General features: G+C 43.8%; 1 protein-coding gene across 1 annotated transcript in view; it reads right to left on the bottom strand.

Annotated features, from left to right (window-relative positions):
- C7H14orf132 (chromosome 7 C14orf132 homolog) overlaps nt 1-10,930 on the bottom strand; it is a 44,405-nt gene extending 33,475 nt beyond the window's left edge. Inside the window, exon 1 of the mRNA XM_076345390.1 lies at nt 10,863-10,930. Within this exon, the coding sequence (XP_076201505.1) occupies nt 10,863-10,889 (27 nt within the window). The 5' untranslated portion in view covers nt 10,890-10,930. The remainder of the gene's footprint in view (nt 1-10,862) is intronic.
- Between the last annotated feature and the right edge of the window lie 5,941 nt (nt 10,931-16,871).

Below are 16,871 nucleotides of genomic sequence, written 5' to 3'. Positions count from 1 at the left end.
CAGAGTCTGACAGTCCCAGTTTTCCAAACTTCAGTAAGATCACCTGCTCGATTCATTTTGGAGGAAATGACACCATAGTTAAAAAAAAAAAAAAAAAATCTCAGAACTTGATAGTCATGAATCCAGTACTGAAAGGCAAGTCTGTAAGCTTAAAGCTGTAACTTGATCAATATCCAGAAGAACTCGAGGGATGCTCTGAGCATTACCTGCTGGGCCACCTGACTGCACAGACGTGACATAAGAAGGATTTGCTGCTTTGCCTCTGCCACCCATGGCCAGTTTAAGCTTCCCCACTGAAGAAGAGCCAAACTGGGAATCACTTCTCCCTAAGACCCTTATCTCCTCCGTGGCATCACAGGGAAGTCCTGCCTACCTCTCTGTATTGAAGTTTATGAGAATGAAGATCACGTTAGAAGTTGAACCAAGTAAGTGGTAAGTCACTGCTGTATGTAGCAGTTGGACAACAACCCTGAAATACTGCAGTGGCCTGGAGCCACCCGTAGGTGACAGACACAGCTGTACTGTCTTTCGTTGCCACCCCAAGTGTGCACACCCATGCTGGCCCAGCCCGGACGCGCAGCAGCTTGCACGTACAGTCCTCCTCCCTGGTCATGCCATGGTCCTGCAGGACAGAGTGCAGGCATCACAGATGATCACAGTGCTTGGGTGCAAGGTCTCAGTCATGTCTCACCAAAATTGACAGTATATGGCCAACCACTGCTTATATTTTAGGGTTCCAGAGATCTCTAGAATAAGTATGGAGATGCACCCATACCCTAAGTGTTACATATTTCTGTAAAAAAAGGTATCATGGATGTGGTGGAGTCCAGCTGAATTACCCTCAGCCTATGTGCTACACAAGGTATGGAATAATTTCTTTTTTAATTAAAAAAGCTAACTCTAAAACATTATTGAAACTGTTTGTATCAATGAAATTATACTCTTGCTTAGGCAAGGCTAAACTTATAGCATAAAACTATGTGATTAGTTTTCTAATGGCAAAGATCAGGTGGCAAGACAAGACCAACTTTCATTTCAGAGGAGACTCTCCTAATCCCATTTATTCTCCTCTAGAACTGAATTTAAAATTTTTAGTAACTGTTGGCTTTGCCATTTCCAAAGCCAACAGTTTTAGAAATAATGAACTGGCTCCCAGGAGCTAGCCAGCATTCTTTACATCAATTCAAATCATACCATGCTGCATGCTCAAGGAAGACATCAGAGTTTGGCCAAAACTACCTTTGCTAGCTGTCTCCCATTTCCCTTCACTTCTTCAGCATTCCCTGTGGAATATGCTGGTACCTGAAGGCTTTGAGGAACAGCAAGGGGTTGCTACCATGGCAGCCTAGGCAGCAGCTTACATCAGCATGTTCTCTTCTGCCTTCTCCATACACTCCTCTTCTGCCGGCTATGTACTGTGCAGACCAGAGGTCAGGAGACAAATGTTTTAGAGGCAGGACTGTTTATTTAGTCATGCAAATGTTCATCTTTAAAGCACCATTAAGGGTATTAAGTACACTAAAGCAATAAGCAAGAGATGCACCATGAAAACCACCCGTGCTGAAAATTACAGCTGGCTGGGTAAAGAAGGTTACCTGTGAAAGTATAAAGCACAGTTGTAAGAGAAATCAGGAGGTGCATACCTCTCCTCTAACTTCATAAGATTACAGGAGAAATGAGTTGCAAAACTACCTTGGAGAACAAGGGAGAGAGAGCACAGCAATTCAATTTCTTCTGCTTCTGTTTCATGTCCGTGAGAAATGCCAGGGAACACACCAGGAGAATAAAACATCGGCTACCCTGACAACAAATCAGTGCAGGATTTCACCGCCTTGCCCATCTGCACAATTTCACAGCATATTCAATCAGGTGGCTCAGTGACCAATGCAGAATGAACCATTTCACGGCCTGGATCCTATTACAGAACAACCATTTGCCATGCCTTAACATTAATACCCACATATTCGATAAAGTTTTCCTCCAGATCTGAGGGGGAAAGATATCACAGGACAGACAAAGAGAGAAGAGTGTTTGTGAATGCATTTTCAATATTTTTCTCCCAAGTGACTGCCAGGCTCAGCATCTAGAGAAGACAATTTAGAACTTTTCAAGTTGAGGTTGTAAGTTGCTCTGCTGCAGCTGGAGAGCGACCAAAACAGGAAACAGTGCAGAAGGGGTGACATTTCCATTCCTGGGGTTTTAGATTCTACGTCTATCACCACTCACTCTTTTTGCTACACTTACACCTTCAGTGACTGTAGCGTTTTAGTCTGCTGCTCTGTTCCACTTTCATCTCCTGTCCCTGAACAGAAGAAATATTTACTCTTTGGCTCCCATCTTTCAGATCTAAGCTTAAATCTTTGTGGGATTTGGACTTGAGCTGGTGCAGCTATAGCATCTGAAATAATCTACAAAAGGTAAAGATGGAGGATATGAGAGACATAGAAAGAAGATACCCAAAAAGGACAGCAGACCTGAGTTGTATGCATATATAAAATGTTCTCCTTCCAAGAGAAAAGGTGGGAGAAAATTCCTGAGAAGATTTCAGAAAAACTTACAAGGAGGGGAAGACAGAGAGAGGAAAGGAGCAACCTAATTTATTTAAAGTGGAGCTCACATTTAAAGAAAAGCTATTACAATACCTCAAAATGCTTTGCCACTTACTGCAGATTATCAAGGCACTTAATTATATACTTCATTTAAACAGAGGTGTAGTTCAGAGGATTACTCACACACTTTAGGCATACACTTAATTGGGTGCTGAGAGAATTTAAGTGTGATCAGCTGCTCTGAGTCCTTGGGTTCAGCTGCACTCTCAGAAATCCTTTAAAACTTTACATTTTAACATGTTTACTTCCTCATCAGTTCAGTTGTTACTTTTTCTCTCTGAATATATGCCTCAACACCTCTACACATCAGCCAAAGAGACACGGCTGTCCTTTCTACTTCCATGCAGCAACTCTGTGGGGCTGGTAGCTTTTATCAGTCCCAGAACACAGCACATCTCGAGGCTCAGCACATCTTCCCACATTTTGCAAATGCTCATCCAGTTGTTTTGGCAGAAAAAAAAGCCACTGTGAAAGTTGATGGAAGTTTGGGTTTGTTTTAGCCATGCACGGCTCATTCATAGACTGTTCCCCCTTTCCTAACATCTGAAAGGCTTACAAGAAAAATTCCAACAAACAGAACCAGCTGAGGTTAAAAGCTTTTTTTTATTATTTTTTAAAACATTTCCAAACTTGAGATAATCTCTTTGCAAAACAAAAAGAATTCACCCTGTATCCAACAGCCTACTGCAAAGAGGCATTGAGCTTTTCTGAAGCATCTGTAACAATGTTTTCTAATTAGCTGCTGCTTAGCAGGTTTTGGTTCTGGCAGCTATGAGGAGTGTGGAATTCAGCTTTCAGAATAGAAAGACTAAAGATTCAGCCTAAGAGTACGTGTCATTTCAAACAGGCGGTGCTGTGAGACAGACCTGAAAGCATCGTGTGGGTGTGCGAGCCAGCGAGAGAAAGGGTGGGTAGTGACTACCGCTAACAGCATCAGTGCTGGCTGCCGTGTACACGCCGCATGGTCATATTTACGGGGAAAGATCTTTCACCCCATGTTGCCTCTGCTCCCTGTAATCCTTCCAAAGCTGCAGAGCGTACATTCAGTAAGTGTTCAGTGCTCCTGATCTTGGTGTCACAGCTGGCCATGGGGTTTTCTCCTATTCAGTGCTCAATGTAGGGACAGGTATTGTTCACTGCAGCACCAAAAGGTACAGGAGAGCATACCCTGGACACTCAGCACCTTCAAAACAGATGGCGAGGAGTTCACACACTTAATTCTGACCCTTTTTGTATCCAAGTACTAACAGCTTGTATATGCAATGTCAGCACCATATTTGCCAAAGGCTTTCACTGCATTTATCCTGCTGCTACTCCACAGAAATGGAGCAACTCCTGACGTATCCACCGGCACGAGAAGTAGATCAAGCCACTGATGGGTGACACGACTATCATCAGTTTACAACCAATTTTACAACCTTCCTTTCACACTTGAATATGTATCTGCTTAAAACAACAGAGAGCCATCACCATTTCAAAAGACACCTTTAAAAAACATCACCCCAGTGAACAGTGGAAGGGGTTAACACTAATCCCATTTAGGATACTACACTTATCAAACCAAGAAGCCTGCTGAAACAACAGACAGAGGACTCCAAAAGACCTCACTGGCTTAGGAAGACAATGCAATTCATGACAGAAAATACCTTCAAGGAAAGTAAGTCCCAGCAGGCAGATGTAGCAAGCTAACAGAGCTGGTCACTGCTGCATTTACGTGGGTTGCTGTTCTAATTTTCTGCTTTCCACATCACTGCACTTCATTTGAATGCTCTAATGTTTTCTTTGACCAATGATTTAATTTGATGGTGTACCAATGGTCACCAAAGCATGATGCTGATTTACTAAATCCCATGCAACCCTTTGAATCATTTGGAGTTTTTTGGCTTTTGCCTGGTGGTGAAACTAGCTTCCTAATGGCCAGCATCCATCCCATTTCCAACAAAACTTAAAACAGAACCTCCACCCCCACGTTTGCAGCTCATCAATGAATTGAGAAATTCAGCCTAGATTAGCCAAAACCAAGCTTTTAAAAAAAATAATCTATAACCAGTCTAGATTTGCTAGCCTATGGATTCTGAGGACCCAATACCACTGGGCTACCCAGTTGCTACCCAGAAACTCAGTTCTCATCAAGTCTGCCAAGAGCATTACTGGTCAGTATATAACAGGGTTGGGCTCTCACTGAACAAGCAAGATGTTTGGCATGAATGTAGTGCTGCTTCAGTCTTCATTCTGCTTACCTGCCATCTGTTGCTATTTTCTGTGTACTATAGGACCTCAGCTGTTGCTGCCATCAACTGTGTTGTGAAAGGCTCACGCTTTATCATTGTAATGCATGTGAATGTGTCCATTTGAAGTCATCTTACAAACCTCCTTTCCACATTCAACAAAGATGGAAATACGTGAGAACTGCTCCCTTTGTGAACTCTTTAGCCTGTATCTGCTGAAAATCATGTAATTTATTAAAAAAAAAAAAAAAAGCACTTCATAGAATTAGTTTCACTGTTAATCGGCACATGAAAGACAAAGAAATTATTTCCAGTATCTTCTAACCCTCCCTGTGCAAGGGTGCACATAACTAGATTGCACAAACACATGCATCACATGAGCCACATCCTACTTTCCCTTCCCTACCACCCCCCTCCTACCACATCCTCCTCTTCTAACATTCAGCAGCTCCTATGAGAAATTGGTCACACTATTAATTGATGGAAATACAGTCACTCCAAAACACATAGTCTCAGCCTTCCCTGGATTAATAATATGGTAAATAGTAGGTTTCCTCTTGCTCTTCCAGGACGTTTTCCTATGAATTGCAAAGCATTCTCACCCCTTGTGTTCCAGGCTTTGAGATATTTCATTTTAAGCAAGTGGACAGTCCTGCTGATGTTACTGGAACAATAAACGTGCTCCAAGTGAAGTAAGTGCTTAAGTGTTTTGCTGGATTGGAATCACTGCTTTTAGCATCTTTGACAGCAATTACATGCACAATCCTGGAACAACAGCCTCCTCCAAAGTGCAGTTTCAACACTTTATAAAACCAGTATGCCCAAATCTCCGCAGAATTTTTAAAAGCTGGAACAGAAATTTCTGCTATACAAGACTTGGAAATGCATTCTGCAGTGTTACTGCAGTGATAAGAAAAGTGCAGGGATTCCTTGTGTTCCCCTCACTAATAAAAATCTAATGCAGTTCTGCCAAGCAGCCAGCAGAAAGACTTCTCCAGAAGATGATTCTCACTTCAACTGCTGGCCACATCCTGGATGAGGACACCACTGATTTCTGCACACAGAACAGGATTTCTGCAACATCTGCAGTACGCAGCTGGTCCCTGTGGCTGTGCCATACCATAGCGAGGCATCAGGACTTAAGCTTGAACTTTGAGCATCTGAGACATCCTTAGTTAAATTCAGATCTGCTCTTTCAGCTTCCTGATGCTTTGATTCTATTTATTATAGGTCAAGACATTCTGAAGGAATCAAAGGATGCCAGAGAAAATTACTTTAACCTCTGGAAGAAAGCAGAGCTGGTAGAGTAATGGTCAGTGCTCTATTACGCTGTACATAAGTGAGCACTGATCTCGTCATATAAGACAACACCTACATCCTCCTAGCTAACATTATTAATGTTTGATGCTGTGGATTAAAGAGGTTTTGTCTTAGGTCTTAGATTATATTCAAGGCAGCTTTTAACAAGGAAAGTTTCATGCATCTTTAAATCCTGATTCTCCATGTGGTTTGGCTTAGAGCTTATTTTTTGGCAATCACGCTTTTTTAAAGAAAAAAGTAGAATAAATCAGTCCTAAGCTAACACCAGCAACGTCAAAGCTTCCAAATGACCACCCCATTCAGCACTGTCATGCATAGATTCTCCAAGTACGAACATGACCGAAAGGTGTTAAAGAAATCCATTCCTCTTTTTTAATATGAAACAAAAATTACAGAAATCACTTAAGGAAAAGTTAAATTGCAAACATAAATCTTGAAAAACACATAACTGGCATTATGATTGCAGGTGCTGTTCAGCTCATATTGATTTGTATCATACTGAAGACCATGACATCATTTTTTTCTTCTCTAGCTTCCCAGTTTTTTCCCACTATGCGCCTCTATTTTTTCAAGTTGAATACACATTTCAAGCCTGCTCCCATTAATCCAGATGCAATTTTCATTGTTGCATTTTTTTCCATCAGAAATGCTTTAGCCGGTTGTTAAATGGATATTAATTTTAGTGTGTCAGAAGTGGGGAGGGGGACAGCTCATCACTGGGCATCTGACAGCAAACCCCTGACCCCTGCTGAAAAGCACTGAGTGCTCTTAGCCTGGACCCAGTGCTCAGCATGCCCCAAAACCAGGCTTTTACACTGGAAGCAAAAGTCTCTACCTATAAGAGGAGGCTATTTCTGAGGTTACCTAGACTACAAGAGCACTCTGAAATCACTGAACACACAGAAATGAGCCAGTCATACAGCTCAGCAGTGGCTGAACATCTTTGGCACAGTATCCTGAGGTGTTAGAGGATTACAGGATTACTTTAATTAAAACCTGGATTTAAAATGAAAAAAAATACTAGCTAATAGTCTTTGACTAGGTGCGAGTCATGCTTATTAGCACAACTGACCTTAACTGAAATCAATTAGAGCACCCACAGAACAGACGACACCCAAGCCTGCACAACCGACTACTGATGAATACACAGATGCAAAAAGGCTTATTTTAACAACGGAATTAATGGTTACAGTCAAAAGCTGTTCTTCATGACATAGCTAATAAATGTACTACAGCTGAGATGTTCAGATGTGGTTGCTTAAGCTGGGCAGCCAAACCCTCATGCTGTATCTACACTGCACAGATTTGTTAGCATTACTACCTGACAGTCTCCTGTTCCACAACAACAATTTTTATCAGCAGAACGTTATCCTTTCTACAGCACCAAATATATCACTGGGGGGGGGGCATTTCATTTATCTTTCTGCTGGCAAATGAAATGGTTTCAGGGCCTCCAAGGCACAAACTGTCTCACAGATATCTTAAAAAGGGAGGGGAGGTGCTGAAGATGAAAGCTGTGTGTTATTCGTACAGCTCTGTATACGCAGTGTTTCTAGAAAGCCAGTTTCCTTGTATTCAGGTGTCTGAAGAGGTAAACGTACCAATACAGTTACCCAGATTTGCAAACTCTGACCCACTGAACATTTTAACAAATGCACCAAAACTGTACTTAAAAGTCACTGTTAACTATTGCATTACCTGGCCTTACACTTTCACCCTGCGCATTTTAGAGGAGGCCAGATTTTAAGCTTCTATAACACACTATAGTATCACTGAGGCTGAAAGTATTAACCTAACTTACACACGCCTTCTGTCTCTGTGCACATATCAGAGGGACTCTAAGGTACAGATCATTAATACATTTATGGTGTCTCACAAGACAACTAGCAAAGCCGACTTGGGTCCACGATGAGCAGTGCAAAGGTGTGATAAGAATAATACACAAAAGCCACTTACAGGAACACAAATAGTCTATAGTATCCTGTAGACATTAAATTAACTCGAGAGGTAACCATTGCTTTTACACCATTAAGCATCTCAGTTTAGGCTTTACCTATTTCAGTATAAAGTATTCATGCATCTGGCATTTATTAGGCAAAAATGCAAGCCCTATTGTATGTTACAAGGTTGTTAACGAGAGTGATAGCACAGCATCTTTAAAAGCGGTTAGGAGAAGGGAGCGCAGGTCAATAATTCTCTTCTGTTCTCACATATCCCGTATTAAAGGTCATCTCAATGGACCACATCACCGGAGATGCCACAGAGATGATTCAAAAAAAGACAAAAAAAGATACAGTGGGGAAAAGAAAGTTGAAGAAAAGCAATACCTAAATTAGAGGAGTGACACCCCGGGGGTTAAATGCCGCTGTGGTGACAGGAATGGAAAGGGTCGCCCCGTTCAGAAAGAAAGGTACAAGAGGCCTGTACCAGGGGAGTAACAGAGGTAAGTGTAGCATCCACTGTACACAGTGATCTAACAACTGGATTTGTTTCCTTCGGTAGAAGAGGAGCCCGAGGAATCCTCTCCTACAGCTTATAAAAGGTTAATTGTACAAATACCCCCTGGAGGGCTCCCCCACGTGCCCTGTGAAACAGGTGCTGTGCTGACCTGGTGAGCCCCGTGCCCCCACTGGGAGAGACACCCAGGAGCCCCAACCGCCTCCCACCTTCCCCTCACCACCCAAAGGGCTTCGTGGCACAATCAGCTCCAAGGTATTCAACCCTTTCTTCCCAAGGCGTATTGGGCCACAGGAAGGACTGTGTGTAACTGCACCCGTCTTCTTGCAGCTTGTCCCTATACCCATGCTGCTGGATAGTGTCCAGAGAAGGACGGGGGAAATGCAGTGAAGGTTTGTACCTCTTCTGCCTCAGGAACAGCGGATCTGTACCCATGTCAGGGAGGGCGAACCTCGCTTCATAGATAGCCTTCCCTGCTGTGAGGTTTTAACATAAATACTTTTCTTCCTTAAAAAGAATTCGCCCAAGGAAAGGCAGATTCCCCAAATTCACCAAAATAACACTGAAAAAAATTATTGTCACTTGTTGTGACAAAGGAAAATAATAAACCAACCCCAGAGGATCAGGAAGAAACACATAATTCACTGTAAATTGTAGCATTAGTAACCTTAGTAAGTATAAGACATATTTATACAGGGAACTTTTCTGAGAGGACTAAAGCACACGGCTTTGTGACTCTTCCAATGCACAGAATTATGGTAGAAGATCTGTGGAATATGGGACAGCAAGAACAAGGGAGAGTGTAGAAAGGGAAAGGGCAGCACTAGGCCTAGCTTTGGCACAGACCACTCTACTGGTAAAATCTGCTGCTGTGCTGCGCCTCTGCTTCTGTGCAACAGGGACACAAAACCTTCCCCACTTCAACCTAGTGATTAGGGAACAAAAGATGGACACAGGGAGCTCACAGATTGTGCTGAGAAGGACCACAGGAAAATGATTTGACACTTGACAATTCAAATTTCCTTTGAATACTCCAGTTCCCAGGAAGACCTCAAATCAGTTGAAATGATGCTTGCCTCCTCCCCATTGTGGCTTTCCTTAGAAAAATATTATTCTTGGAAATACCTCCAAATGGAAGAGATTCTTGGACAGCTCACTGCTACCTTCAGAAAGGCAGAGCCTGACACCCCCTCAGAAGTAGGCTTCAGGAGTGGAACAAGAGAAAACAGCCATTGCATTAATGTAACACAACAGTGTAGCAAGGATCAGATTTAGTTTCCACCAACCACCTCCAGCTGAAGCCAGTGCTCAGGAAGCAGCAGGGCGGAAGGCCTCCCCGGCCCCTACTCCACCTCTAAACAGTGGGTGACATTTTTTGGCAAAAGTTCAAACTCAGATCCAAATCATTCTTGAAAAAACCCAATTACGTGCATACGGTTAGGTATCTGCATGAATAGAAGAAACTATCCTGGAAAATTATGAAATGGATGTTCGGCGTGTGTGACTTTCTCTGAAGCGTAGCACTGTTTGTCTGTTTAAAAACCTAATTCACCTGGATTCACCAAGATGATTTTTGGCTTTGGGTGGCTTACAGCCATTACATACTTCTCAGTATATTAAGCATCAGTGCATTGAACACCAATACCCATGATCATGCCTCAAGCTGAAATCCAGAACTTAGCTGCCATTTAAACGATTTGTTCATGCAAACAGAAGAGGATTTCTGTACACGCCAAGCTAGATTCTGTGTGCAAAGACAACTCGTGAAAACACAGATGCACGTACAAACGCAGTACGGAAGGGAGGAAAAGAACCGAAAAATCAAATCTCGGATTTCTATTTACAGTCTGCCTTCGAGGGAAGGAGAGATGCTGCCTCCCCCTCCCCAGCCTGAAGGCGGTGTAACCGCACCAGAGAAAGCTGGACAGCCGGAGAGCGCGGGCAGCGGCCGGGCTGGGGCCCCGCTGCTGGCGCCAACAGGTGCTGCGCCCCGACCTGCGCCCGGCAACTTCTCCTCACGCAGCGCCTCCAATTCTGGCTGGTCTTTTTTTTCCCTTTTTCCTTATTTTTTCCTTTTTTTTTCTTTTTCCCCTCGCCCCCTCCCCAAGCCGCGGCGCCACCCGGGTTTACCGCCGCGCCGAGGCAACTTTGGAGCGGGGAGGAAACGAGCGGAAGACGAGAAGGGGGGATGCGCGCCCCGTCGCCGCCGCCCCGGGGCGACCCGTCCCGTCCCGGCGCCGCGCCCTACCTGCGCGGCCATGAAGGAGAGGTCCATGGTGCTGCCGCTGGAGCTGCCGGCGGAGCTGGCGGAGGTGCTGAGGCTGCCGCTGCCGCCGCTGCTGCTGCCGGGGGCGGGCGGGGCGCGGGGGCGCGGCGCGGGCGCCGCCTCCCCCAGCAGCGGCGGGCGCGGCCGCGGCAGCGGGACCGACACCGGCACCAGTTCCAGCTCCGGCGGCTCCCGGCGCGGCCCGGCGCGGCCCGGCCCGGCGCGGCGCGGCACGGCGGGCGGCTCCGCCAGGGGGCGGCGGCGGCGGCGGCGGCGGCGGCGACCCGTTCCCCGCGCTGGGCTGGGCCTGGGTCCGCCCCCGCGGCGGGGGGAGGCTGAGGGCACGGGGAGCGGCGCCTGCCGCGGGGAGCGACCGCTTCGCGCCGCCCTGCAGCACCCGCGGGACGACCCCTCCCCGCCACCGGCCCGGCACCGCTCTCCCTCCCGGCCGACATCGCCTTCAGGGGCCAGAGTGGCCTGGGCTCAGCCCCGGACCGGGGTTAGCCTGAGCTGGAACAAAGCTTTTCAGTTCCCTGAGGCAAATAGGGGCTGGAGCTTACGTGAAAGAGCTCTGCAGCCCCTGTCTCATGCTTGGTATCACACTGGCAACAGGCAAGCCTGGATGCAGCCTTAGGCAGAACGAGGTCGTGGTAGCGGCACCAGGAGGGGAAGCCTCAGACTGGGTCATGCAGGTCGGGAGCTGATGATGGGCGAGTGCTGAAGGGCAAAGGGATGAATAATTAACATACAAAGGAGCAGGTGTCGCTCAGCTTTCACTGCATTTGCAGGTCCTTTGCATGATACAAACCCTCCGAGATACCTACCTGGCTGCTTGCTTTTCTTGCCCAGCTTGCAAATCCATCAGCCTTTTTTTAAAATACTCAACCAGTTCCTTCTCCCACCACAGCTGAAAAGAACTTCCAACGGTTTATTCTTACACCTTTTCATGACTTAGCTGTTACAACTTTATTTGTAACTTCTCTCTCCTCCTTGTTCCCTGAATTTACCATTCAACAATTCACAATAAACATATTTTGTCCTTTTTTTAATGCTTTCCCCTGTATCTCATTGTGCTGGTTTTGGCTGGGGTAGAGTTAATTTTCTTCATAGTGGCTAGTATGGGGCTATGTTTTGGATTTGTGCTGGAAACAGTGTTGATAACACAGGGATGTTTTAGTTATTGCTGAGCAGTGCTGACACAGAGTCAAGGCCTTTTCTGCTTCTCACCCCACCGCACTGGCTGGGGGTGCACAAGAAGTTGGGAGGGGACACAGCCGGGACAGCTGACCCCAACTGACCAAAGGGATATTCCATACCATATGACGTCATGCTCAGCATATAAAGCTGGGGGAAGAAGAAAGAAGGGGGTGATATTTGGAGTGATGGTTTGTCTTCCCAAGTAACCATTATGCGTGACGGAGCCCTGCTTTCCTAGAGATGGCTGAACACCTGCCAATGAATGCCTTGTTTTGCTTTGCTTGCGCGCACGGCTTTTGTTTTACCTATTAAACTGTCTTTATCTCAACCCACGAGCTTTCTCACTTTTACTCTTCCAATTCTCTCCCCCATCCCACTGGGGGGGGAGTGAGCGAGCGGCTGTGTGGTGCTTAGTTGCCAGCTGGTGTTAAACCACAACATTCATAGATACTGTTATCACTTTGCATGAAAATTCAATAATTTATTTATTGGGTGGCTCTGAAAAACCTTTGACATCAACTAGAAAAGTAGGATAATAAAAATGTAAGTTCTTATGTGTTGAATGTTTTTGTTCTGTGATTTTTATCACCCTTCTGCCATGTACCTGTTGGTTTCATCTCTAAGGCTGAACTATTTGGCCATGTTTTTAATACTTCAGCCTATTACAGGGGCCTGAACCAGGGCTGGTGGGAATACGAGTGTATGCCAGTAACAGAACTACTTGGAGAATCAGCTTTGCACTGGGGTTTTAAACTCTGGAAGAAAAAAATAGTAGGTACATCAGCCTGTATACTGTGAATTGTATGCTGTTTTCTCAGTATAATGTTGCACTGTTGCAGCAGGTGGTGGTGGTGAAAAGAAAATCAGCTGTTTTAAATCACTTCTTTACTTGAGTGACTATCAGTGTACCTGCCAAAAATACTTTTATGTCAAGAGGCCCATTAAGCAAAACAAGTAAAATCCAAAAGAGGCAGTGTCATTTTAAGATTTTTAAATTCAGTTGTGTAAATAATGGAATTGTCTCTTCGTGGACTCTCTCCAAAGTTTTGAAAGGGTATTGATGGTGTGTCAGAAGCCATAAAGTAACTTCAAAGCAGTGTTAATCTTTTATCATCCAGATAAATTTTACATGCACTGGGTAGATATCTCTACAGGGTGAATGTAGCCTGGTCAGTCACTGAATCTGCGGCAACAGCTATAGTAAGGATCATTTCATGAGAATAACAAAATAATTAAGGCTTCGAAACCACAGTGACTTCTGTACTTGTTTAATTCTGTGGAGCATGAGAATTATAAAGAAACAGAGCTGGAAAGGACCTCAGGAAATAATCTAGTCCATGCACCTGCTTAAAATACAATCAGTTACTCCTGTGGCCCTCCAAACAGGGGTTTTACCTTTACCCAATCTCTTCTTGAAAGCGTCCAATGAGGAAAGTTTCATTCCCTACCAGGCAATGCATAGCTTTATTCCACTGGCCATTTCCTAAAGCTGTGTCCACCAGGGACAGGAGAAGAGGTTATTTTCTTTGGGGCAACCACTCACCTTCTGAGAACTGCTCTTGGATACTGTGTTTGTCTTTTTCGAGTCTTATGGTATCTTGTCCATCCCCTGAAAGTGCTCGAGGATTGCTAATGGTAACAAGATCGTTCAGTCAGGTTTCCAAGTATTTTACTGTGACGTTCAACAAGTTCAGCCAACTAATAGTCTCCAAGCAGTTCCTGGCTGAGATCTTTCTCATAGGTAACAACACAAGACACTTGCTCATACTTGACCTTTTAGTGAGCGATGGTGCATCATCACTTTGGCTTTCTTGGCATGAAATTTTAACAACTTTGCCTTTCCACTAAGAAATAGAGCAGCATGTTTATTGATCTATTCATATATTTCTGGAGAATTTTCTTTTTATCCTTGGTATCTCAAAAATTGATTTCCTCCTATTTGTCTCATGTAGTTGTTCACTTCAGAAAAACCCTGCAGACCAGTTATTGGGGTAAAAATAAATGTGAACTGCTCGTTTCAAATTCTTTATTTCCATGCTGACTTCTGGAACAACTCTTTCTCTGTAAAAAATTGGATATAGCAGAAGCATTGTTCAATACAGGGGACAGTGAACTCAGCTGTTTTCAGTTCCTATGACACAAAAATACATAGCTTCGTTCCATCTTTGTTTATGAGGCTTAAGTAATGTGGAAAATTGCTGACTGTTGTCTAGGTATATAAATTCCTACTAGACTAGAGAAAGAGGTGTTCATTACGTACAGTGCCAGGGGAAAGTAGTACCCGTCGTTATATTTTGAAGATGCTATACATTTATCAGTAGTATAGAAAGTGATTATATCTGTTAAGGGGTAGATGGTAGAGGAATAATGAATAAAAGAACTATTGCATATGCCAGCTGTCTTGCTTGTGTGATCTAACCGTGAGTGTCCATAGAGTCCAATACTGGATTCCTTTAGATGCCACTAAACATTACTTCCTATTCTTGATCTCAGCTGGGAATTTGGCTAAGTTATCTTGGGGGACAGTGCCAGTCAAAACTAGTCTTTATAGAAATACTTGTAGAGAAATTGCCCCTTTACCTGGTAGAGCTTTGTAACCTGCTGCCCTACTGGGAGGAATGTTAGGTTCATTGGAACAGCATTTCTATTTGCAAAAGCCATCCAAACCATTATCAAATTTTGTTCTAGAAAGGTTTTTTTAATCACCAAAATTATTAATCACCGCAATGTCCTCAATCTCCAAGCTATTAATTTACCATTCATATTTCTTAAGCTTGACAAAGGAAACAAATCACACTTCAGTTTTCACTTCTGCTTTCTTTCTAGTTCACTGCCTTGTTTGTGGAACAGCATGGTTTTATACTATTTAAGCTGCAAATAATTTATGAGGAAAACCAAATTATTTCTGTTCCAAACTTTTATTACGATACTACAAAATACAAAGCTTTGCTTCTCCCTCTTCCCCCAAAATACATTTTGGATGTAAATTGCTTTATAATAGCTCTGTAAGTTCTTCTGTAAAACAAGTATGTTAGACCTGCTTCTGTCTTCCAGTAATGATGATGTTTAAATTGAGATCTACTAGCTGTCTTGCCAGCCTTATGGTATGACTTTCTCATCAAAATATCTAGACCACTTAAAAAGATTATGTCATGATTTGCTATTGCTATGGACAGACATAGTAGCACCCAGCTTAAACTGCAAACATGGTTGTATAACATTATTCTCAAAAACAAGCTATGATAGCCTAAGATTCTTTTTAATTAGCTTTAAAGCTGTTTGCTAAAAAGACCACATTTTTCAGTACAGTGGAACAGAACTCAATTAGAATAGTTTGGTTTGTCAGTTTTCCTGGGGCATAGTAGGAAATCCTTTGTTGCACTGCATGTGTGCATAAGCTCTGCCTTTGCTTCATAAAACAGACCTAACAAAACATGACAATTGAGTCTTCCTGCCAAAAAGGATTTTAAATGGGCTTGTATCTGTACAGCCCTATTTACCATATGTTGTATTTAGATACTTTAGGCAATACAGTACCAGTTTTTAGCTTTGCATCCCTGATATCACATTTAAATCTTACATTTATGCAAAGGGGGACTAACTTCCCGCTTTGGGGAGAGATGGTAACATTGGCTTCTTGCTGCATTTTAATGTACTTAAATGCTATTCCCTTTGAGCCCCAGTTTTAACCTACTGTTGCCTCATTGCAGCAGGTTGCAATCACACAGGACAATTAGTTCCCTTAATGAAGAATCAGCCACAGTGACCTGTGTTATTCTGTCTGGAGACAGAGTGCATAATCTCTGACAGACCCCTGCTGTTAAGTGTATCATAAAGGAGGCCAAGGATGCTGAATTTTTCAGGTCAAGTCTGGCTGGACTGAATTACCAAAAGGGAATTCATTCAGAAGCATTTGACTTCTTTCTTTCTGTTTGTTCGTTTGTTCAGGAACTGAATGTTGATTTTGTTTGCATTTTGTCCTTCAACAAAAAATGTTGACACCTGCAACTTAACACAGTGCAGCCCTTAAATTTCAAGTAGCCAATTTCCCTGATTGGAATCCAAATGCCCCAACTTGCTTCCCAGGTCCCCTGGGACAGTAACTCAGGGAGTCACTGTCAAACTGGGAATGGAGATGGTTTGAACTGGCCATTAATAAACAGTAGGCACAGATACGTGCTTAAATAAATGCTCCTTTCCAAAGCACAAGTGCTTGAGTCCATGTTGCAGACCTCTGGCTCCACATCCAGTACCCCCCCTGAGACAGGATAGCCAAACTTTTCTTTCATGAAGATAATGGGCAAGTACTGTTCCTCTTTATAATATATTGGAAGGGGCCCACTGTTTACAATAATAGAATAAAGGATAAATCCAAAAGAGAGAAACTTTGTTCAGTGACCTGCCAAGCCCAAGATGGACCAAGCAGGTCCTGTTTCCCTGGAAGTATATCTTCTACAAAAGACTGGGATTGGGAAGAAGACCTGCTCCTCAAACCGCACTGAAGGCAGACGCCTCTGCAGAAGGACATGTAAGTCACTACGTAAGGAAGAAAGAACTTGGAGGAATCTGCCTGTAGCCCAGTGTTTCAGGCACTCTTGTGCAAGGAATGCAGTCTGGAGCCCACACCCCACTGGCAGGACAGCTGGCCTTTGTGTTAGGTGGTCTTGGAATAAGAAGCACAGAAATGACTGCAGGAGAAGGCTCAGGCACTGCAATACTGGCTGCCCAGTCAGATATCCATACCCAATGCACTGTAAGTTCATACTTTCTCTTTCTTGACAATAGTAAATGAGA

Source organism: Aptenodytes patagonicus, chromosome 7 (genome assembly GCF_965638725.1).
Source record: "Aptenodytes patagonicus chromosome 7, bAptPat1.pri.cur, whole genome shotgun sequence".
Lineage (NCBI taxonomy): Eukaryota > Metazoa > Chordata > Aves > Sphenisciformes > Spheniscidae > Aptenodytes > Aptenodytes patagonicus.
Note: the sequence above shows the minus strand (reverse complement) of the source record. Positions and strands in the feature narration are given on the sequence as shown.